General features: G+C 40.0%; 1 protein-coding gene across 1 annotated transcript in view; it reads right to left on the reverse strand.

Annotated features, from left to right (window-relative positions):
* Positions 1 to 393: 393 nt before the first annotated feature.
* KDM4C (lysine demethylase 4C) overlaps positions 394 to 24,382 on the reverse strand; it is a 265,420-nt gene continuing 241,431 nt past the window's right edge. Inside the window, 3 exon segments of the mRNA XM_069881261.1 lie at positions 394 to 718; positions 3,468 to 3,560; positions 11,099 to 11,218. Of these exon segments, the coding sequence (XP_069737362.1) occupies positions 542 to 718; positions 3,468 to 3,560; positions 11,099 to 11,218 (390 nt within the window). The 3' untranslated portion in view covers positions 394 to 541.

Below are 24,382 nucleotides of genomic sequence, written 5' to 3' on the forward strand. Positions count from 1 at the left end.
TCTGGAGCGAGTCCAGAGAAGAGCAACAAAGCTGGTGAAGGGGCTGGAGAACAGGCCTTATGAAGAACGGCTGAGAGAGCTGGGGTTGTTTAGCCTGGAGAAGAGGAGCCTGAGGGGAGACCTCATTGCTCTCTACAACTACCTGAAAGAAGGTTATAGAGAGGAGGGTGCTGGCCTCTTCTCCCAAGTGACAGGGGACAGGACGAGGGAATGGCCTCAAGCTCCGCCAGGGGAGATTTAGGCTGGACATTAGATAAAAATTCTTCAGAGAAAGGGTGATTGGGCACTGGAACAGGCTGCCCAGGGAGGTGGTTGAGTCACCTTCCCTGGAAGTGTTTAAGGGATGGGTGGACAAGGTGCTAAGGGGCATGGTTTAGTGTTTGATAGGAATGGTTGGACTCGATGATCCGGTGGGTCTCTTCCAACCTGGTTATTCTATGATTCTATGATTGTAAAATTGGGTTTTCAATTAAACTGAAACCAATTGCCAAATAATGCTGCATGCTTTTCAATCAACATCCCTCTCTCCCTTTTGCTTCCTTTATAGACCCTTCTGGCACTTCTTCTGGAATGAGCTTTTTAAGAAGGTGCGGTATCCTGGATCATCCACATATTCGTTCCTAAAGCGTGAACTCAATACTCTCTGCCTCTTCTTCTCTCCCAAGATGATATTTGTTCCATAAAATGTGTCTTCAAATCTCATATCAGAGGCTGTAGACTAAAACCAGACATTAATTACATATACAGTTTCATACAGGCCACCATATTCTGACATACTTCAGGCAAGTTACATGGAAACACAGATATATTTCAGATATATTTCATATGAAGATAGCTACATCACTGCAATTACAACTGTTACCAGAAAAATGTCTAAGCATTAAATACATCTATTTTAAATTCACATTTAAAATATGGAAAAGCAAAAAAATTGTATTTTAAATTCACATTTAAAATACAATTTTTTTGCTTTTCCATATTTTATGTGTACTACTCATCATTTAATTCTCTGCGTCTGTGGTATTCCTTAGAAACACCAGTCGTTAGATTTAAATTTATCCAGAGATAACATTATCACTCTAATTCAAGGTGAGAATCAGCAACATGGAGGTGATGCAGTTGTTGGGCAGGTTTGATCCTAGCAGTGACAAATATTATCCACCACTTTGTGTTATTCAGAAAACTTTTAAGTGCAAGGTACTAAAGCATGGACCCCTGAAAAGAACACTGCCTAATTTGCAAAGAATCAGTCACAAGTTCGGTTGTTTGTTAGCAAACTTAAAACAGTTGGGAATCAACTGAAACAAAGCAGCAGGAGAGCAAACAGCAGGCCATTTGGGGAAAAGCAGCAGCAGCAATTTTTGGACCAACTGCCACTACTGCAGTCATGGAAAATTCCCAGGATTAGCAAAAGCAACACTTAGAAGGAACTGATGTAATTTATTTAAGAGTTGGAAACAATATCATAAGCTGTGTTTAACTTACACTGACTTCAGTATGAGGTGGGAAAGGAGGTACTGGGCATACCTTGAGGACTGAGCTACTGAGAATTTGAGGCAACAGTAGGAAATTATGCAGAGATCTGAGCACAGGCTGTCATTTGTTTAATTTAGTTCACTACATTAAATGGTTTTAACCTACACTTAACTCCCCAGTGAAGTTAATGGTGTCAAACACAAAAAAAAATATTGATCTATAAGAACTCCATTTAAAAAACAGTAGCATAAACCCAACTATATTTGTATTGTTAACCTTAGTGAAATGAAATAGTTTATATTCTACATGCAGTGAATTTTAAATGCTCTTTCTATACAGTGTCTTAAAACAAAAAAATGGAAATGGAATCCTTTCTAAGTATAATGAAAACCCCAATGAACATAACCAGATGATTCATTTAACAGTTTCCAAGACACCTATCATATCCCTAGTCAGTCAGAAAACTGAAAGATATGTACACTTATCCCAAATACACTGACAAAAAGGTGTCAAAGAATATTGGACCACCATGCCTTCCACTGTCCTGAACAGTTCTTTTCCTTCAGTAACACACTGCATCCTGCTGGTTAATGCTCTCTCAGCAGGCTGACCATCTCACATTTCTGTCTCTCTTCCTTTCCCAGCAGTAAAGCCCCTTACACATATGATGCCAATCCTTTCCTTTGACACATGTCCTAGCTTCTGAAATATACAGCATCCATACTGGGTTTGGCTGCTGAGAGCCGGATGGAAAGAAATTATGATAACGATGATGGCAGCTGCATGTGGCAAGAAGCATAGAAAAGAAAAGCTGGACTGAAATACTTTTTTTCAGCTACCTCACGATGTAATGCTATCTTAGTCCATCAAACTCATATAAGCTGATGTACACCAGAAGAAGTAACTCTATGCGTCATTCCCCTACAACTCCTTGCACCCAGCTTTTCAGGAATCAGTTAAGTGAGGTCACACAAAGTCTGTGTGAAAAGGTATCATGTAGGCCCACCTTCCTGCAGCAATGAAAAAAATACTGTACACTGCTGTCCCTTTCAAAGCTTCACTGAAAAAATTCTTCAAGTAAAAGGGCAATTGTTATTCACAGCAGTGAATTATTGTTTGTTTTCAATTATGACAGGATTTTTGTATCTTTATCTTTGGTTTTACATGTTAAGAAAGCTAACATTTAACCTGCAGTGTGATTTTGAATGAACAGCTCTAAAACAGAATATGAACATTAGAAGAACACAGTGCTTTTCTGAGTTGACTTTGTAATGGATTGAATTGCACAAAATTTAGCGTTAATGACAGAGACAGGTAACAGCACTCATCTCCTCCAGCAACTGGTTGGCAGAACTCTTCCTTTTCAACCTTTAAGTGCTGTGCTCTTTATGAACCTCTACACTTTTGCACACGGCAGACATATAAATGACCAGATGGTGGATGTTGTTTGAAACCACAGGAAGCTTTAAAAATATAGCAAAGAGTTTGGTTTAGATCAAACACCACTGAAATGCTGATGAGCCCTACCAGTGACATTAATGAGTTCTGATCAGGTGCTTTGTTTCTTAGAACAAGTTAATTGCATTTTTATTAAATTCAATTCTTTTAAAATGACAAAGTCCTTAGGAATTGGAGACTTTTTTAATAAAGTATACATGTTAAGTGCACACTGAAAGAACAGAATGACTGTCAAATATTTACTAACTTAGGAATTCATGATCTGACAGATGATCAAACAAGATGTCCCTTTTAGAAGAAAAGAATTATGTTTGACAACATTTGCCTGCATTGGAAGAACAACTAACCATTCTCACCAGCAAATGGATACTTGTGCTAATTGCTGCGCTGATTTAGCCAGTCATGTTACTACAGGCTTCACAAAACATTGGTCCAATTTAGACTAATCCAGAATAAAGACAAGGATACTGTTCTGGATATTTTGAGCTTATATATAGTAAGCATGCTATAAAGTTATCACCAGCAATACTCACAAAACGTGCTTTCACTCTCTTAGGAAGCTCTTCATCTAGTGTATAGATCTCTTCTCTCTTCATTACTATTTGAGAACCATCTTCAAACTCAACCTAAAGAAAAAAAGGGTATTTAAAAACGAAACAATAATCTACCTCTTGCAGGAAAGTTATGGGAATGTCTTGAGCCAAAAATATATATGCTAACACAGAAGATATAGAAGATACTTTGCTCTTTATTTCAGTAAGGTAAAATTAGGACAAAACATTTAGAAATGTTATTTCTTAGGAACTGCAAAAGAATCATATGTTGAAAAAAATACCTAAGCAAAGAGACTTCAAAATCAACAGACACATATAAAATAAAATAAAATTTATTGGATTAGGAATGCCAAGGAGTAACAACACAGAAAACATTATTTTGTAGAAATGACACATTAAAATGTCTTCATGTCATTTTTATTTGCCTCTCATTATTTTACTTGCTTCTAATAAATAAAAAATTAATTTTGACATCCTGTGCTTCAAGGTTGAGGAAGACTATGTCGAAAGAATGAAAGTATGAGTGACAACCAAGGAAATTCCGGTTAACAGAATTCTATTTAATCTGATGGAATTTCTTTAAAATGCTCTGTTCAGAAGATGAAAAGCTTTATCATGCTTAGCTTTAGATTTAATCCAACATGAACCCCGTTAGCAGAAAATGAGAAAGGAAATGTAAGTAGGTGTGGGGAATGTTAAAATGCTTAGGCGCTGAAGCATTTAAGCCTTTTCCGTAGCTGCTGGGTTGTTGCGTTTTTTTAATACTTCATCTAACAATTGTGAATTTCAGCTATTATCTATAACTGCAGTTTTAGTTCCCACAGAAACTGTACTTTAAAGTTTGGTATAAAATTAAAACAAGTTCCATTCCACATCCTTAGGTGACCTAATGAAATGATGTGAATGACAACACCCTCAGGCTAGAAGAATAAACCCAAATATAAACATAGGAAAGCACTAACTTTTCAAAAGTATTATCATAAAACAACATGGAAAAATCATGTATTTGAACTTGGACTGTATTTGACATGGACTGTGTTTTGTAGGTTCAAATTAAAATCTTGCCATGACTATGTCAGATTAATTGTGAACAGCTGAAAAATCCAATATAATACATCCATTCTCAAAAGCCATGGTACAGATCCATAAACTATTTATTTCTTAAAAAGCCATTTTTTTACAGCAGTTTGACAGGTATACACAAATCTGGAATATGTTTAAAATGCACAGAACACAGATGGATAACAAAGTCACAAAATACATCCTTGCTCCTCTCTGTTCCTGTAACTAACTCCATAAGACTAGTCTGTTAGTGATACGTTAGAGAAACTTAAAGGTCAATTTGGCTTAAGGTTGTTTAATAAAATAATGACACTCTAGGTATGGCAATCAAGATATTTTTCACAAGCAGCATTTCTGCTTTTCCTGCTCCTTACTGCATCATGCATTTGGTAAGATGTTTGCATAATACAGTTAGTTAATAATGTTTTTAGTGTCACTGGTGAAAGAACTGGGCAGGAAATTAACTGCCAGCTCCACATAATCTGAAAATCATGTTGCAAGTGGGTAGTGTTTTTGTTTTCACTGGTAGCGAGCAGCAGGAGGCAACTACTTCGTACTATAGAATCTGGCATGCTGCAGTACAAAATACATTGAACATTTTCAAATAAGAGTAATCAGAAGTTCTGCAGCTATAATTCAACATACTACACTGGAAATGAATTTGCCTACTATCAAAGGCAAACACAAGAATAGCTCCTAAGACTTTCAATAGTATCATGATTTATACAAAATATAAACTCATCACCACTAATAGCTCCAATTTAATTCAGACTGCAGATACTACATTTCAAATTATTGATTTTATCCAGCAAGTTGTTTTATTTAGATTTCTGCTGCTGTACTGTGTCTACGTAGTATGTTATTCTCTCCATGAGACTTTCTTTTATCAGGACATCATAAATTAAAGGGTCAGTTTAAATTGTTAGAAAGCAATTAATAGCATGAACAGATAATTTAATAATTGCAAATGAAACTCAAAAATAAATAGTGAACATTATCACAAAAAAATACCGAGGCATTAAATGCAGATCACATTAACAATTTAACTTGAGCACCTGCTTCCTTTGGCTTGTATAATTCTGATTAGGGATTGTGTAGGATACTGGGTGTCAAAAGTGGAACTGGACAACATAAATTCTAGTGCACAGTGTCATAGCTCATGCATGATTTTTTTCATGCAATCATGCTCATGCATGATTGACAATGGAATGGCCAATGTGACATCAGGCTTACAGCCATAAGTGGGAGCCACCTTTCTCAAAAGGGAAAGAGAGTCCTTGCTCAGTAGCTTGCAGTGCTCATTGATAGGGCTTTAAATTAGATGTGAAGGTGAATGGGCATAATATCAGGCTTGCCTATGACAAGCTGTGGAGGACATACTATGGTTAGAGGGATGGGATGCTGGTATGGGCTTCCAACTGCTGCCCCACGACAGGCTGGGGATGCTGCAGCACACCTGCAGTGTTGAGGAGATGAGCTGGGGCTCCTGAGGTGCTAGGAGCCAGAAAGGAAACCTGCATGGAACACCTTAAGGGAAATAAGGGGTGTTCCACTAAGAAGGTGATACAGCCAACAGCCCAGATGAAGTACCTCTACACAAACACATACAGCTTGGGCAGCAAACAGGATTAGTTGGAAGCTACTGTGTTGCTAGAAAGCTGTGATCTGATTGCCATTACTGAAACTTGGTGGGATGAATCCATGACTGGAGTGTGGCTACCAATGGCTACAGGCTGTTCAGAAGGGACAGGCTGGGAAGAACAGGTGGAGGCGTTGTGCTCTATATCAGGAAATATTAACAGAGTGGGAAGACCTATTCCTGAAAAATAGCCACAAACAGTTTGAAAGCTTATGGGTGAGAATAAAAGACTGAGGCAACAAAAGGAACCTTATGGCTAGTGTCTACTACAGGCCACCTGATCAAGGGGAGCCCACCGGTGAAGCCTTCTTTCTCCAGCTATAGAAGGCTTCACGCTCACAAGGTCTTGTCCAACTGGGCAACTTCAGTCATGCTGGCATCTGTTGGTAAAATAGCACAGCAAGCTGTAGGCAATCCAGGAGACTCCTAGAGTATATCAAAGATAACCTCTTAACCCACGTAACGGATATCCCCATCCAAAGGGATACAATACAGGACCTGATGGTCATCAGTGCAAGTGAGCTCATCAGTGATGTCAAGATCAGAGACAGCTTGGGCTGCAGTGATCACGCATTGGTGGAGATCAAGGTCCCGAGGAATATGGGATAGGCGACAAGTATAGGCAGGACCCTAAATTTCAGGAAGGCAAACTTCCAGCTCTTCAAGGATTTAGTCAGTAGGATCCCATGGGAAATGGTCCTCAGGGACAAGGGAGCAGAATAGAACTGGCAAATATTTAAGGATCCTTTCCATAAACTGCAAGAGCGCTCAGTCTCCAGATGCTTGATATCAAGCAGGGAGGGGAAGAGATCAGCATGCCTGAGTCCAGACCTGCAGGTCAAACTAAAGAGCAAGAGGGAACTGCACAGGCAGCGCAAGCAGGGACAGGTAAGCTGGGAAGATTATAGGGATGCTGCCCAGTTGTGTAGGGACGCCGTCAGGAAGGCTAAGGTGCAGCTAGGGCTGAACTTGGCACAGGATGCAAAGAATAAAAAGGACTTCTACAGATATGTCAACAAGAAAAGCAAGGCTAAAGAAAGCATATTCCCCTGTTGAATGAAAGTGGTGAACTAATATCAATAGATGAGGAGAAGGCTGAGGTACTCAACAATTTTTTGCCTCAGTCTTCATTGGCAACTGCTCTCCTCACCCTTCCTGGGTCAACGGACAACAAGATGGGGACCAATGCGTAAAGCCCCTCCCACTATAACGGAAGATCAGGTTTGTGAATGCCAGAGGGACCTGAACATTTACAAGTCACAGAATCACAGGATGACCTGAGTTGGAAGGGACCCACAAGGATCACCAAGTCCAACTCCTATCCTGCATAGGGTAATCCCAAAATTTACATCATGTATCTAAGTGTATTGTCCAAATGCTTCTGCAACATGTCTTTCTGCCATTCCCTTGACCTGTCATTGGTCACCAGAGAAAAGAGATCTGCTCTTCCTCCTTCCCTTGTGAGGAAGCAGTAAACTCCTCTGAGGTCACTCCTCCTCTTCGCCAGGCTAAACAGACCAAGCGACTTCAGCCAGTCCTCATATGATTTCCCCTCTAAGACCCTTCATCTTTGTGGCCCTCCTCTGGACTCTCTAGTAGCTTGAAAATCTTTTTATACTGCAGTGCTCAAAACTGCATACAATACTCAAGGTGGGGCTGCACTAATGTCGAGTAGAGTGGGACAATCACCTCGCTTGGTGCTTGATGCACCCCAGGACACATTTGGCCCTCTTGGCTATCAGGGCACACTGTAGGCTGACGTTCAACTTGCCTTTGACTAGAATCCCCAGATTCTTTTCTGAATGCTTTCCAAGCTCTTGCTCCCCAGTCTCTATGCATACCCAGGGCCGCCATGTCCCACATACAAAACCTGACACATGCTGTTGTTAAATTTCATGTGATTGGCGATTGCCCAGCTCTCCAATTCGTTCAGATCCCTCTTTGTTACCAAGAGTGACAGCAGATTCCCCCAGTAACATGGCATCAACAAACTTGGTTAGTAAACCTTCAAGTCCTGCATCCAGGTCATTTATGAAAGCATTAAAGAGTATTGGTCCTAAGATGGATCCCTGTGGAACCCCACTAGTGGCTGGCCATCAGCCCAACATAACCCCATTCACTTTGACCCTTTGAGCCTGACTCATAGTCCAGTTGTTCACCCACTGCATTACGTGTTTATCCATCTCTAAGCTGGACATTTTGTGTAGGAGGATACTGTGAGACAGTATCAAAGGCTTTGCTGAAATCCAGAAACATTACGTCAACTTGTTTTCCTTTGTCAGCTAGGTAGGTAACCTTATCACAGAAGGAAATTAGTTTGTCAAGCAGGCCCTTGCCATTATAAACCCATGCTGGCTGGGATCAATGACTGTTGTCTTTCAGTAGCTCGCAGAACACTCCTCTTCATAATATTTCAGGCAATGAAGTGAGACCAACAGGCCTGTAGTTACTGGGATCATCCCTGCTGCCCTTCTTGAAGACTGGGACAACATTTGCCAGCTTCCAGAGACCTGGTACCTCTCCAGATTCCCACAAGCACTGAAAAATGTCATCACAGAATTGTAGAATCATAGAATGGTTTGGATTGGAAGGTACCATGAAGGTCATGTAGTTCAACCCCCATGCAGTAAGAAGGGACATCTTCAGTTAGGTCAGGTTGCTCAGAGCCCCATTCAACCTGACTTCGAATGTTTCCAGGAATGGGGCATCTACCACCTCTCTGGGCAACCAGTTCCAGTGCCTAATCACCCTCAGTGAAAAAACTTTCTTCTTAATATCAAGTTCAAACTTCTCCTCTTTTACAGTCGGCCTTCTAGACTGCTAGTGCACATTGCCAGTTCATGTCCAGCTTCTCATGCACCAGGATCCCCAGGCCATTCTCCAAAGAGCTACTCTCAACCTCTTCATCCCCCAGCCTGTATCAATACCAAGGGTTGCCCCAACCCAAGTGCAGTACCTTGCACTTCACCTTGTTGAAACTCATGAGTTTTTCACAAGCCCACTTCTGCAGCTTGTCAAGGACCCTCTGGATGACATCCTGTCCTTCAGAGGTGTCAACTTTACCACTCAGCATAGTCTCATCTGCAGACTTGCTGAGGGTGTACTCGATCCCTGGAGTACTATGTCCAGTTCTGGAATCCCCAACATAAGAAGGATATGGAACTGCTGGAATGGGCCCAGTGAAGGGCTACAAACATGATCAGAGGGCTGGAGCATATCTCCTATGAGGGCAGGCTGAGAGAGTTGGGCTTGGTCAGCCTGGAGAAGAGAAGGCTCCAGGGAGACCTTATAGCAGCCTTCCAGTATCTAAAGGGGACCTACAAGAAAGATGGGGAGGGGCATTTCAGAAGGGCATGAAGTGACAGGATCAGGGGGAATGGCTTTAAACTGGAGGGGGGAAGATTTAGATTAGACATTACGAAGAAATTCTTCACAATGAGGGTGGTGAGGCACTGAAACAGGTTGTCCAGGGAAGTTGTGGATGCCCCAGTCCCAGAAGTGTTTAAGGCCAGGCTGAATGGGACCTTGAGCAGCCTTGTCTAGTTGGAGGTGTCCTTGCCCATGGCAGGGGCATTGGAGCAAGATGATCTTTACGGTCTCTTCCAATACAATCCATTCTATGATTCTATTTCTCCCATGACAGGGGTTGTTACAAAACAGTTTACAGTAATCTCCTGTGATTTGCAGAACTCCAAAATCTACTGAATCCCCACATGCTAATCCATTTTCCTTAAACTGAACTGATTTCATCATTTTCTCCAAGAATTCTAAAATAAGATAAAGACATAGTTTTGACTATGTCAGATTCCTTCTAATATAAAAGATAATAACATTTATCTTATCTACCTCATAGTATTCCTCAGAAGACCAGCTGTTCAGAAGATTAAGTGATTTGAACATTAATGTGATTATAGAATAATAATCTTTATATTTTATAAAGAATTTTTCACCTTCACAACATAATACAGGTGCTAAATATAAGGGAAGAAGTAAGATTTAGAGACTGGCTCAAGGGATTAGGCATTTGAGGACTGAGTTTGATTGCAAGTCATTGGCAAAGTGAGAAGGTCAATGAAACAAGTCATTTAGCCTTCCTGTGCCTTAATTTATCTATATGTATAATAGTAAATTTACCATTTTTGTAGAGTAATGTGAGGCCTTCAAATGAATAGACATAAGTGAAAATGATTTTATATATATATATAAATGAAATGTATGTAGTTTCTCATTCTTTCAGAAGTGCTATTATTATTGTGATTGCTTTATTGCAATTTCTACCATTCACTTGGGTACTCAAATCTGCTGACTGATTTTTCTTAAAGGCAAGCACATAAAAAACCCAATTATTGTGTCTCTGAAATCAGAAGTCAGCTTTTTTTTTTTTAGCCTTTGCTAAGGATAAAACACTCCTTATATTATGCATTAATTCATTCAAAAATGTCTCAGACAAATAAAAGTGAGGTTATGTATGCTCTTCTTTTCACTTTTCTCCCTTCTCCCTTTATGAAATGCCTAAGGTTCGTTGTAGTTACATAACACTACTTAATCTTATAACATTAATTGTATAATTACCTGACATCAACTAAAAATAACCTAGAGAAAATAACAAATGCTATCGTTCAATCTTAGTGTTCCACCTGTTCACCTAAGCTCTTACTAGGTAAGCCATTTTCTTGATTTTATAAGAACAGGTGAAACCTCAACTCCCATAGAGTACACAGCACTTACTCATAGCTTAGACAGCTTTATTTATTGGTTTAAATGCATTAGAAGTCACAGTAATAGTCCACTCCCCAGCCTTCTGCAGCTTTGAAGGTGTGGCTGGCTACAACAATGCTAAAGCCAAATGAACAATTTGCAATAAAGACATCTGAAAAGCAAGCACACAGTAATAAATACAGATGCTCACCTGATACATGTAAGCTGTGTTCATTCCCAGATACTTTGCACCATACAGCTTTCCATCAGGCCATTTCACTTGGACAACCTCTCCCTCTGCAGGTGGGCCCAGCCTTAGGCAATCTCTGCTCTATTTACAAAGAAGGACAGATTCTCAAATCACTGAGTGAGCCATGACAGTGAAAATACCACTAAGCTGCTTTTTATAACTCGGTAATTGGAGGAGATTTATTACTATGTGTGTTGCAAGCTTTATAATCCTGGCAATGGGCTAACAGAAGAAACTGTTAGCTTTTATGAAAATGAAATACTGACCAAAGAAACACTCTTTACAGTTTGATGCTGCATTGGCAAGGCAACATGTGCATAAATCAGATAGCTATCAGCAACTATTGCACATTTCCCAGAAAATTAATTTCCATCAGACATTGAAAATAAAGATCATTAAAGTGTAAGTGCATACATGTAAAACTTTCTTTTTTACACATTCAAGTAAGTCACATTTTGTTAGCCACAGCACATTTTTGCTAGATGCTAACTTTGCTGACTGAAACATATTCTGATCTGTCAAACTGTAGAAGAATCAGGTGGGATTTTTTTTTTCCAGAAGATATGAGGTGAGGTTTTTTTCCCTCTGTTTTGGCCAAAATTTGTGCCTGACTTGTTGAGCATGTCAGAACAGCACAGTAGTTGCAACATATCCTTGTTATGGTTCCTTTTGCTCCATATGGCTCCTTTGCAGATCATGCTGACCTCAAACACATAACAACAGCTGTCCGCATGAGGAAATACACTAAAAACTAGAAAAGATTGCATCAGTTTTTCTTTCACCAATTCTTTGGAAGCTATCTCTGCCAAATAGACACCCCAAGAAAGGCACGTCAACTTTCTACTGATCATATTATAGAATCACAGAATCAAAGAATCACCAGATGGGAAAAGACGCCCAGGATCATCAAGTCCAACCATTCCTATCTGCCACTAAAACATGTCCCTGAGCACCTCAACCACCCATCTTTTAAATACCTCTGGGAAGGTGACTCAACCACCTCCCTGGGCAGGCTCTGCCAGTGTCCAATGACCCTTTCTGTGAAAATATCTTTCCTGATATCCAGCCTGAACCTCCCCTGTCACAGCTTGAGGCAATTCCCTCTTGTCCTATCACCCGTCACTTGGGAGAAGAGGCCAGCACCCTCCTCTCTATAACCTCCTTTCAGGTAGTTATAGAGAGCAATAAGGTCTCCCTTCTGCCTCCTCTTATCAAGACTAAACAACCCCAGCTCTCTCAGCCGTTCCTCATAAGGCCTATTCTCCAGCCCCTTCACCAGCTTTGTTGCTCTTCTCTGGACTCGCTCCAGAGCCTCAACAGCCTTCTTGTGGTGAGGGGCCCAGAACTGAACACAGAATTCAAGGTACGGTCTCACCAGTGCCAAGCACAGAGGCAGAGTAATCTACCTGGACCTGCTGGCCAGGCCATTCCTGATACAAGCCAAGATGCCATTGGCCTTCTTGGCCACCTGGGCACACTGCTGGCTCATGTTCAGTCGCTGTCAACCAACACCCCCAGGTCCTTCTCCTCCAGGCAGCTTTCTAGACAGACTTCTCCTAGTCTGTAGCACTGCACAGGGTTGTTGTGCCCCAAGTGCAGGACCCGGCATTTGGCCTTGTTAAACCTCATGCCATTGGTCTCAGCCCAGTGGTTCAGATCCCTCTGCAGAGCCTCCCTACCCTCCAGCAGATCGACACTTCCACCCAGCTTAGTGTCATCTGCAAACTTGCTAAGGGTGCACTCAATGCCTTCCTCCAGGTCATTGATAAAGACATTGAACAGGGCTGGACCCAGTACTGAGCCCTGGGTGACATCACCTGCGACCGGCCTCCAGCTGGAGTTAATGCCATCATATCGTAAGAGTTATCATGTAAATCAGTGCTAATTTAGATCTGAGAGGACCTGCTTGGTGGTGATGTTACAGAAACCCACTGCTAAGAGGTCTAGACTGGAAAGAGAAAAGCTAAAGCCAAGGACTCAGGCACAAGGACTCAGTGACAAGGTCTTGCAGGGGCTAGTGTTATCTCAGGTTGCTGCAGTACTATTACCATTTTCAAAATCTCAGATTCACGTACAATATTTTACAAAAATATTGTACTTTTGAGTTCAACAGTTCATTTCCAACACAGGCCAACAATCAACACGACAAAGTACTGAAAATTTGGGAGTAAAAATGCACCACGCTGGTCCTTAATTGGAAATTATCTTGCTATATCAAGCTAGCCAAATCCAGGACGGAGGACAACATGATTGAGAGCAGCCCTGCAGAGAAGGACTGGAGAGGCATTGATTAATAAGAAGCTCAAAATGAGCCGGCAATGTGCACCCCCAGCCAAGAAGGCCAACTGTATACTGGGCTGCATCAAAAGAAGCACAGCCAGTAGGTCGAGGGAGGTGATCCTCCCTCTCTACTCTACTGTACTCTCATGAAACCCTACCTGGAGTACTATGTCCAGTTCTGGAATCCCCAACATAAGAAGGATATGGAACTGCTGGAATGGGCCCAGTGAAGGGCTACAAACATGATCAGAGGGCTGGAGCACATCTCCTGTGAGGGCAGGCTGAGAGAGTTGGGCTTGGTCAGCCTGGAGAAGAGAAGGCTCCAGGGAGACCTTATAGCAGCCTTCCAGTACATAAGGGGGACCTACAAGAAAGCTGAGGAGGGACATTTCAGAAGGGCATGAAGTGACAAGATCAGGGGGAATGGCTTTAAATTGGAGGGGGGAAGATTTGGATTAGACATTAGGAAGAAATTCTTCACGATAAGAGTGGTGAGGCACTGAAACAGGTTGCCCAGGGAAGTTGTAGATATCACCTCCCTGGAACTGCTTAAGGCCAGGCCTGATGGGACCTTGACCAGCCTGGTCTAGTGGGAGATGTCCCTGACCATGGCAGCAGGGATAGAACTAGATGATTCTTAAGGTCTCTTCCAATCCAACCCGTTCTATGAATCTATGACTCTATGATGCTATTTATTGCTAAAGTGCAGAAAGGAGTCTTGGCTAAGTGTCTTAAACCAAACTTTTAATATGCATCACAGAAGACAGCAAATTTTGTGAAAACAAACACTCTATCAACAATGTCAAGCCAAACATTAATTTTCCAAGAACAAAAGCCCAGCAAGAATTGCTCCCTTTGCACCTTGCACAAGAAAAAAATCTCACAGCTTCTCTAGGATAGCTAATGGAATTACTCATATGGAAAATTAGACTTCTCTTGCAAATAGCTAGACAAATAACAATCCCATTCTTCATGTATCACAACAATGTCTTAGTCTATGCAACAATGGGAAACCTGTACTTAATATTTTTTGCTTATTTCTGCCAGAGTTCCTACCTTTTATTTTCATATACATAACCATTTTGGATGTTTTCTTTTTACTGTGAAAATAATACTCACCATTTCCTAGGCTGACAAAGCAGCAAAATGCAACCTCACTTTTCTCAGTCATATAATGAAAAGTCAGATATCAAGATATCACAATTCTTCAACAGTCTCATACACTGGCTCATAACACACGGTGTGGGTTCAATCTACATCCAGCTTGTAAACCATGTACACTTCCTGTACAATTGTATAGTATATTTTCTTCTTCACACAAGTGACAAAATCGTGCCTACCTGTGCTGAAAAGCCTATTCACTTAACTGTTCAGTTTCACATTCCAGCATGGTCAGCTACAGAAGAGTGCTCAGGGACATGTCCAGTTGGGTTTGAGCATTTTCAAGGATGAACACTTCACCACCTTCCTGAACAACTAGTCCGGTATTCAACAATACTCACAGTGAAAAAGTTTTTCTTAAGTGAAGGAATAGCTCCATTTTAAGGAATTGCCTGTATTTCAGTTGGTACTTATTGTCTTCCATCCCATCATTCTATACTAATGAAATGTAGCTACACCTTCTTTACTTGCCCCATCAGGTATTTATAGATAGATTTGGATAAGGTCCCCCTGAACATACGATTCTCTAGGCTGAACAGTCCCAGCTCTGTTAGCCCCTCCTCATTTGACAGATGCTCCAGTCCCTTCATCACCTTCAAATTCTTTCACTGTATTTGTTGGTATATGTCCACATCCTTCTTGTACAGGTGAGTCCGTAATGGACACAGCATTACAGATATGTCTCACTAGTGCTAGATTTACAGCCATTCAAAAAGTTTACAAGCAAAAACCTCTAAATAACAATAAATCTAAAACTTTTCTTGTTTATTACAGGCGGTATTTTCTTGTGTCAGAAACATTAATTCTGGGGCTCATTACAAGCACTGACCTAAACCAGTAAGCTATTAATTCGCAGCCTCTTAATGCTGGCACTAAGGAATTCTTGTGTGCAGCACTACAAGTAAAGTAGACATTTTTGCTGGTTTATCCTTTATATTTCTTTGTTCTTACTTCAGATGTTGAACAACACTTTCGTTCATCAAGGCTAAACAGAACATTTGCAAGTAGCAAATACAGTTGCAGTGGCAGGGTGATGATGGTTGACACAGACTATAAAAAATTGTGGAGCCACACTAATAAAAAAGAGGGAGAAAGGCTGCACCTGAAGGATACATTTGAGTCCAAGAACTGTGCAATATTGCAGGATTCCTATAATTTGAATACAGTTAAAAGAAATATGTTCAAATACTATACTAAGTCAAGGCTAAAAAGTATATATATTCTGATATAAGATGAACTTGTGAACAATCGAGACTATCTTGTCTGAAATAGATGTTCCTTGGATACCTGCAATTTTATTTTGATAATGTTTTATTTGGCAATTTTGTTATTATTTCAGCTATTTCAAATTCAACCATTATTTTTGTAATTATACACATATAAAAGCCTTTGACTTCTTCTAGGTTTGATCCAAAGATACACCAAAACCAAATATCTTTAGCAAATTCAGAGGAAACAGAAAACTCTGTGCTGCAATCCTCTAAGTCAACAGGGCTAAATTGGCTTATAGATTCAGGCACTGGCTAAAAGATGCCTGCCAATTAAACTGATAGTAAGAAAGGGTACTGTAGTCTTTCATATCAAGATTGTAGTAGGCAAGGATGAAATTATTCTGTGACTACAAATATCAACCAGTGTTAACTTACAGAATGTCTGGACTGACAGATTGCTAGATATAGAGGAAATCGTGGGAAGGAATATACTGATATAGTCGAAGTAGTATGTGAGTATTTAAAGAAAAACAAGGTTTTCTGTTTGAGGAATTTTTCCTCAGTGAGGAAGGCAGCAGTTGAATAAAAAATACCTAGAGACTGCAGTACATTGTTTAATAACGCTAAAAAAATTATCTTCATAGTAAATACATGAAAAGCAAAAACCTCTTAAAAACATTTCTGAATATTCTGAACACACCAAACTCCACCACTTCATTCCTGTAGAATCTAGCAGCAGGAAAAGTTTTTCATTAGCTTGTACCTTGTACTGCCTTTCAACAGTCAGCTTATAGCTCAATGTTTGATTTTTCAGGAGACATATCCCTCCAAATCTGATTCAATCTTTGGTGGATGTGGTACTCTATTGGTAATGAAGTAATTAACCCCTTTAACTTAAAGGAATAGTCATAAAGGTTAATATTGTATTTAATACTGTAGCAATAACATTGGTCATTCTATCTCAAGAATTTGTTTTAAAAGAGGAAAATGTAGCCCATATGGCATATTTTAGAGGAGGTATAAACCCAAGAGTAGTTAAATATTTAAAACTGTTGCTAGAAAACAATGACATTCAAATGGAAAAATGCCAATACCTGTATACTGAAATCAGGGGCTCTTGTTAATTGCTTTGATGATATAATCCTACTCTTACTCATGAGACTCAGAAGAGTTGTGATGATGAAGGTCTCTGATTCGATCCCACATCTGATAACCTAGACTAGTGTGTCTTGTTTTAAAAGCTTCTTTTGCCTCCTATTCATACTTCCACGTGAGCATTCTGTGGAACTTCTACTAGGAAGAAGAAAATCAATCTCCATCTTGATCAGATCAGAATATTTTCTGAGTGAGATTACTAAACTCAGCTGTCACAGCTGTGCTGCTACAGTGGGCTTAATAGAGAAGAGAAGAATGAAACATTGCAAGGTAAAAGACAACTTGAAACCCTGAGTTGCAGTCTGAAGACCCTCCTCTTCAGCTGATGAATATTACTGCAGATGAGTTTTGCCTGAAGACAGTCCTAAACCATTCGTATCTCTCTTTATATGTGTTTCTATTTACATGTATCTCAATACCATGAAGACTAAGATTTCTTTTTTCATGTATTAAAAAAAAAAAGCAAAAAACTTGGAGAGATATCAAAGAAAAGGCAATTTATTGTATACAGCATTAAGTGGGAATATTGTCTGCAATTGGTCCACTCTTGAAGTTTACTCTTATTCACCACTAACATATCTGAATAAGCTTTAATTTTCCCTTATAGCTGCCTATAGCTGCACCGTTTTACAAACCTGAGGTTTACATTCATAAGCTGTCATCATTTAAAGTATGATTAGTTAGACATGCAGAGTAGGCTCTTACTTTTCTGAATCATTTCATTCTTCTAGAACTTTAGTTAAATAATTTTTAAATCTACCATACCCATAACACACATTTCCCATGAGGGTATCACTACAAAACCCACAACACGAAGTATCAAACTGTCATTTAGCATTAACCAAGACAGCAAACATAATGAGGCTGGCAGCTCTTTCTGCACAAAATGATCTGATTGAGCAGCACCTATCCTAAGAACAAACTCAGAAACCCCTGTTTAATTTTCCTCAAAACTAATAGAATTGTTTGTCTATTTAACTGGCAGGCACAATGCTGAACTCTTATATTTTTTAAAACACTATGGTTTAGACTGTATTCAAAATAAAATATTTTTGTGTATTCAAATTATAGCATTTTTCTCAATGTCAATTAGGAAAAGTATCCACACCTCCTTAACATCCCTGGGTTTTACTTCCTGATTTGCACTGTTGACAAACTAAGGCACAAAATGCCCCTTTGTTTATTCAAATTATATCCACTTAGTAAAGGAAAGGCTGTGGATATAGTGTACCTGGACTTCAGTAAAGCCTTTGACATCATTTCTCACAGTATTCTGCTTGAGAGACTGGTTGCCACTGCTCTGGACAGGCGTACCCTTTGCTGGGTAAAAAACTGAGTGGATGGCTGTACCCAAAGTCTCATGGTAAACGGAGTTCAATCCAGCTGGAGGCTGGTCACAAGTAGTGTCCCCAGGGCTCAGTGCAGGGTCCAGCCCTGTTCAATACCATTATCAGTGACCTGGATAAAGGGATTGAGTGCACCCTTAGCAAGTTTGCAGATGACACTAAGCTGGGAGGAAGTGTCAACCTGCTTGAGGATAGAGAGGCTGTCAGAGGGACCTGAACAGGCTGGATCAATGGGCTGAGACAAACCGGATGAGGTTCAACAAGGCCAAGTGCAGAGACCTGTGCAGCGTTACAGGCTTGGGGAAAAATGGCTGGAAAGCTGCCTGGAGAAAGACCTGGGGGTGCTGGTTGACAGCCAACTGAACATGAGCCAGCAGTGTGCCCAGGTGGCCAAGAAGGACAAAGGCATCTTGGCTTGCATCAGAAACGGCGTGGCCAGCAGGTCCAGGGAGGTTATTCTACCCCTGTAATCGGCACTAGTGAGGCCACACCTAAAATACTATGTTCAATTCTGAGCCCCTCACTACAAGAAGGATGTTGAGGCTCTGGAGTGTGTCCAGAGAAGAGCAACGAAGCTAGTGAAGGGGCTGGAGAACAAGTCTTATGAGGATCAGCTGAGAGAGTTGGGGTTGTTTAGCCTGGAGAAGAGGAAGCTGAGGCTAGTCCTCATCACTGTCTTCAACTACCTGAAAGGAAGTTGTAGTGAGCTGGGTGTTGGTCCCTTCTCCCACGTGAGAGGCAATAGGACAAGAGGGAATGGCCTCAAGTTGCACCAGGTTAGACATTAGGAAAAATTTCTTCACCAAAAGCATTATCAAGAAGTGAAACAGGCTGCCCAGGGAGGTCATTGAGTCACCAGCCCTAGAGGTATTTAAGTGCTTAGGGATATGATTTAGTAGTGGACAGGTACAGTTGGACTCGATGATCTCAACCCAGAGATTCCATGATTCTACGAATTTCTTAAATATCATTGATGGTATACGTGTGGCTCTTGCAATAGGTTTTATGAGCTAGGACATACTTCCAATCCTATTTTTGCTGTATGGCTCTTTAATGCCATAACAGAATGAAATACACAGAAATAGCATACATTATTTTCCATAACGGTGAAGGAACAGTACACATACATACAAAACTTGACTGGCGTTATCGTTCCTGGGATGCTATAAGTTTAATGATTGTTTAAGTGTTAGCTCAAAATGTGCTTGTAACAATTAGTTTAGCTGATCATACTTTTCATCCTTTGCAGTTACAGTATTTCTGTAATATACAACATCAAAACCCTGAATGAAGACATATTCCAGTCAACCAATCAACAGCAGTCTTGCAGGGACACTATTTACGAATTCATTTTGTTTTGTCACTGTCGTTTTCTGTATCAGAGAGTTCTTGTGAACCTCACTGTGTTACAATTTGGCAAGAAGCATTGGTAAAAGGCATTGGCTAAGCAGCAACATGGCTTTAGCCCAACACTGTGCCTGGCAATACAGATGCTTCCATATTGTTCCAGCCCTGATGCACAGGGGCCATTGCACAATATTGTAGTCTTCCTCTTGGCAGACTGAAAGCTGATAATCTAGCCCTGAGATTTCAAAGATTAAAGAGAAACAAACACCAAAAAGATGAACTAGAGCTAAATGAGACTCTAACTGACTAGACCTAGTCTTCTTATCCTGCATACCTACATATCTGTTTTACCATTACTCCTCTTATGTTTTCTCATGAACTTATACACATTGTTAAAAATCAAACCATGAAACAGAAGTTGTCCATTTTCTGTCATTCCCCATCATTTATTAAATCAAACCTTAGTATTAATCTATCTAAGAACAATTTGCATGGAGCAAGCTGTATTATTGACTCACATGGGCTTTTATCCTAGAAATTCCCTGGTTTCTGAAAACTAAATAAAAATTCACGCATGGTTTCCCAAAACTAAATAAGCAACACCTCTATCCTCTTATTTTTGGAGAAACTGAAATTAGTTTCACAGCAAATTCCATTCACAGCATATTCATTTCAATCTACAGCAAACAAGCATTGTTGTATTTAGCACAGAATTAACAGTTACTTCACACAACGCAGAGAATATACATTAAGTACATCTGATTTCCACTGATAAGTGTTTTTCTAGTCTGCAGATTCACAACATAAAAAAGCATGAAAAATCCAGGCCTGATTATTGGGCTTCCACACAGAAATGGTCCTCTTGCTGACCTTATGGGTGTTTTCCAACTCTAATAGTTCTGTGATTCTGTGATTTCTAAAATTTCCCTTTTTATTAGGACTTGAGTTAAATTTACTGTCCTACTTCACTGCTGCTAGGATACTTACCATGAGATAGTGCTCTCAGGTATTGACAAAAAACAGACAAAGATTATTTGAAAGGGAAGGAGTGCAGAATTAAGCACAGGGTGACCATGCTGTCAAGAAGAATTAGCTCTTGCTGTACACACCCAGGAGATTAAAAGGCTCCCATGGCAAAGCATGAAAAGTACCTCTAAACAGTCCTGAGGATGGAGCTGCAATGTCCCCAAGGCCATTCTGCAAAGGCACTTAATGCAAACTATCTCCATCTGCCTACTTTACTTCAACTAATGTTAACTTACAACTCGAGTGCTAGTGATTAAGCTTTCATAGTCATGCTCACCAGTGATTGTTTCATAAGAAGCAAAACTAATGTGATTACAACTAACACCTCTGATTTAGAAAAGTTTGTCATACTGACAAATAACATAACACAGCTGAAAACAGTGAATATATCTGTCAACACCATTAAAGCAGAAGTGGAGAAACAAATTGTGCAAACTCTCTGAAAACAACCGCTGATCTCAACTGACTGTCAAACTGTGTTTTTCTCTGAGCAACTGATAGTATACAGTAGTTGACACAAATTTTTAGAAACACAAAATTAGGTTTCATATGTTCCAAGACAATTTGAATGAAAAGAAATGTGGTAGCTTATTTGCCACAGCAAGAATTATATTTAAACAGGAACAGCAATTTGCACAGTGCATTAGCATTTGAAAGAGCAGTCCTGATTCCCAGGAGTGCAATTCTGGGTTTGAATTGGTATAAATTCAGTGAAATCACCAGATTAACAGAATAGCTACTGTAATTCAACAAATTTAGCCTTGGATCACAAAATGCATGGCATAAAAATACTTAGAATTTATAATATAATATATAATATGTTGTTCTCAAAATGGTACTGAATCTTGTCTTACAAATTGAATATATGCTTTCACCAAAGGGAAGCTGGAAGTCAAATTGAACCATGCATTCCTAAATACATCTAAAAAATCTTTACTTTCAATTCAGCTTAGAAAGACACTATTTCAACCATTATATAGCCTTCCAGCAAAGTATTAGTAACACAAATATATGCATAATGCTTATTGATAGATGCAGAATTGCCCAAAGGGGGGCACAATTCAACACTACATTGCAGCACGTGGCTTAGGATGTCCAGGGTGGCATTAAGCATTACAGTAAATTGCAACACAGAGGACTCTGAGGAAGCCTTAATTTGGGGTGCAATATGCTCTTATGGAACAGAACTCGGTATCAGCAGTAGGAAGATGAAACTGGTAAGGACATCAGGATGCCTGAGTCACTGTGCCTGACTAAAACACAAGGCTCCCTTAGTGCAGCAAAGAACCCTCACTTACGCTTAGACTAAAGTTAGATGAGACTCTGAATCCTACAGCACTACCTCATATTCTGGAAATAATGCTCCTCCCCCACGCCCAGCCATACCTTCTCATCTCAATGCTCCCTATGCACACTCACTTTGCAAATACAAGAAGCATTGTAATATTTCTCTCTCTCACCTGCTTCCCCGCAAAGTCAGCTATCTTATCATAAATTGCAAAGTAATGGATAATCTTCCATTTTAATCCTCCTGCTAAGCTGTGGGGGCGTAAGGTTCAACCCATCTAAAATCATTATTGGTAAGGATCCATAAAGTGTTCCATTATGAAGTGGAAATGACATTACAAACATGAAACTGCGTAAAGATAATAGATACATTGGAAGTTTCACTTCACCTTTCATCTGTCCTACATTCACTTTTTTTACGCTTATCTATTCAGTTGCCCCTCTTTCTACTGTAACAGGGAACAAAGAAAAAGCAAAAGCCACAGAAAAGTCACTTCTGTTCTCCATCAGGGAGTAAACTGAAAAGTAATTCACGAAAATCAATATGGTTATTGTACTGTACAACAAGTTTCACATTAGAATCAGGCTATCACATCTTTTGATGTTTTGCAGCTTCAAGAGTTAAGCAATGGAATAAAGGCCTCCAGTCTCAAGCCTTAGAACTTAGTCTTTGCTTTTTTTTAGAAGTTTCATTTGAACTTACTAAGACCACAATTTTAAAAACAGGAATTAATTTATGTTAGTATTCAGAAAATGGAAGCAATTATTTGCATGTCAAAAGCACAACATTCAGTGCACCAGAGCAGCAAAACCAGAGCAAAAGTTCAGTTACAAAACTGTATTAAAATCGATTTCTTAGCTCACACAAACTTGAAATAAATTCTTCAGAACATATAGAATCATAGAATAGTTTGGGTTGGAAGGGACCTTAAAGATCATCCAGTTCCAACCCCCCTGCCATGGGCAGGGACATCCCACCAGCCCAGGCTGCCCAAGGCCCCATCCAACCAGGCCTTGAACACCTCCAGGGATGGGGCAGCCACAACTTCCCTGGGCAACCTGTGCCAGTGCCTCACCACTCCCATAGTGAAGAAATTCCTCCTTATGCCTAGTCAAAATCTGTCCCTCTCCAGTTTATACCCATTGCCCCTAGTCCTGTCACTGTAAGACTTTGTGAACAGTCCCTCCCCAGCTTTCTTGTAGCCCTTTCAGGTACTGGAAGGTCACTATAATGTCTCCTCAGAGCCTTCTCTTCTCCAGGCTGAACAAGCCCAACTCTCTCAGCCTGTCCTCGTATGGGAGGTGCTCCAGCCCTCTGATCATCTTTGTAGCCTCCTCTGGACCCGTTCCAACAGCTCCATACTCGTCTTATGTTCAGGATTCCAGAATATATACATATTTAACTTCTTGGAGTATTTTCACAGAACAGGAATGCAAAATCCTACACAATTCTTACAAATCTATCTAACCAAGAAAAGAAATCTAAGTTTTCTACTTAGAGACATGTCATGCAGTTCTCAAACTGGCATTCCAGATTTTTTCAGAATTGTCTGCCAATGGTCACACCATACATACTGCTGAGTAATATGTACAACTACACAGCAGGCACATAATAATTTTATAATGCTGCAAGAAAAAATGTGTCAGCCCAACATGAGTAGCTCATTATTCAGCTCACACACTCAATGTTGTCTCAGTTAAGAAATAACAGAAAAGGTCACTAAACCTATTACACTTCGTTAGGTCTCTTTTCCTACACTTCACAACTAGTTCTGAGGACTTTTTGACTAAGTTTATACCAAACACAGTCTACCTTATTGTTACCTTCAGAAATGCACTGCTTGCTCTTTTGTTTCACAGAAATCACTTGTAATGCTGATACTGGAGTGCATTCAAAAGTATCTACAGCTTGCCCATAAAAAGTGTGACAACAGCAGTTCTTATTTCCTTAGCCATTCTTTACAGATTTACATGCTATTATAATAAATTGAATAAGCTATTATTGTCTGTCAGAACACTAATGGATCTTTCACAGATACAATGATGCAGTTAAGCACTACTACTTAAAGTTCTGATTTGAACAGGTAGACAAGCAGAAAACAGTTGTCAGCTAAAGAGGTAAAGAGAGAAAGGCATACAGAAGAGAAACCACTGGAAAGCAAGCTGGAAACTAGTCAGAGGTTGAGTCATTTATAATGCCGGACAAGGCTGATGGAGGAAAAGTTACATATGTATGGTTTGTAGGACAGATTTTCAAAAGAAACATAGCATAGTTCAGAAATTACTAGGGCTAGAATCAAATCTAGTTTTTATATCCAAGGGAACATTAAGGGAACATTGCCAAGACTTACACGCTACCCTAGTATTTCTGAATGTCTATTGTTAAAGTTGCATGATTTTTCCAAAGCAGCAGCAGAAGTATTAACATATAC

The sequence above is a fragment of the Phaenicophaeus curvirostris genome, chromosome Z (genome assembly GCF_032191515.1).
Source record: "Phaenicophaeus curvirostris isolate KB17595 chromosome Z, BPBGC_Pcur_1.0, whole genome shotgun sequence".
Taxonomy (NCBI): domain Eukaryota; kingdom Metazoa; phylum Chordata; class Aves; order Cuculiformes; family Cuculidae; genus Phaenicophaeus; species Phaenicophaeus curvirostris.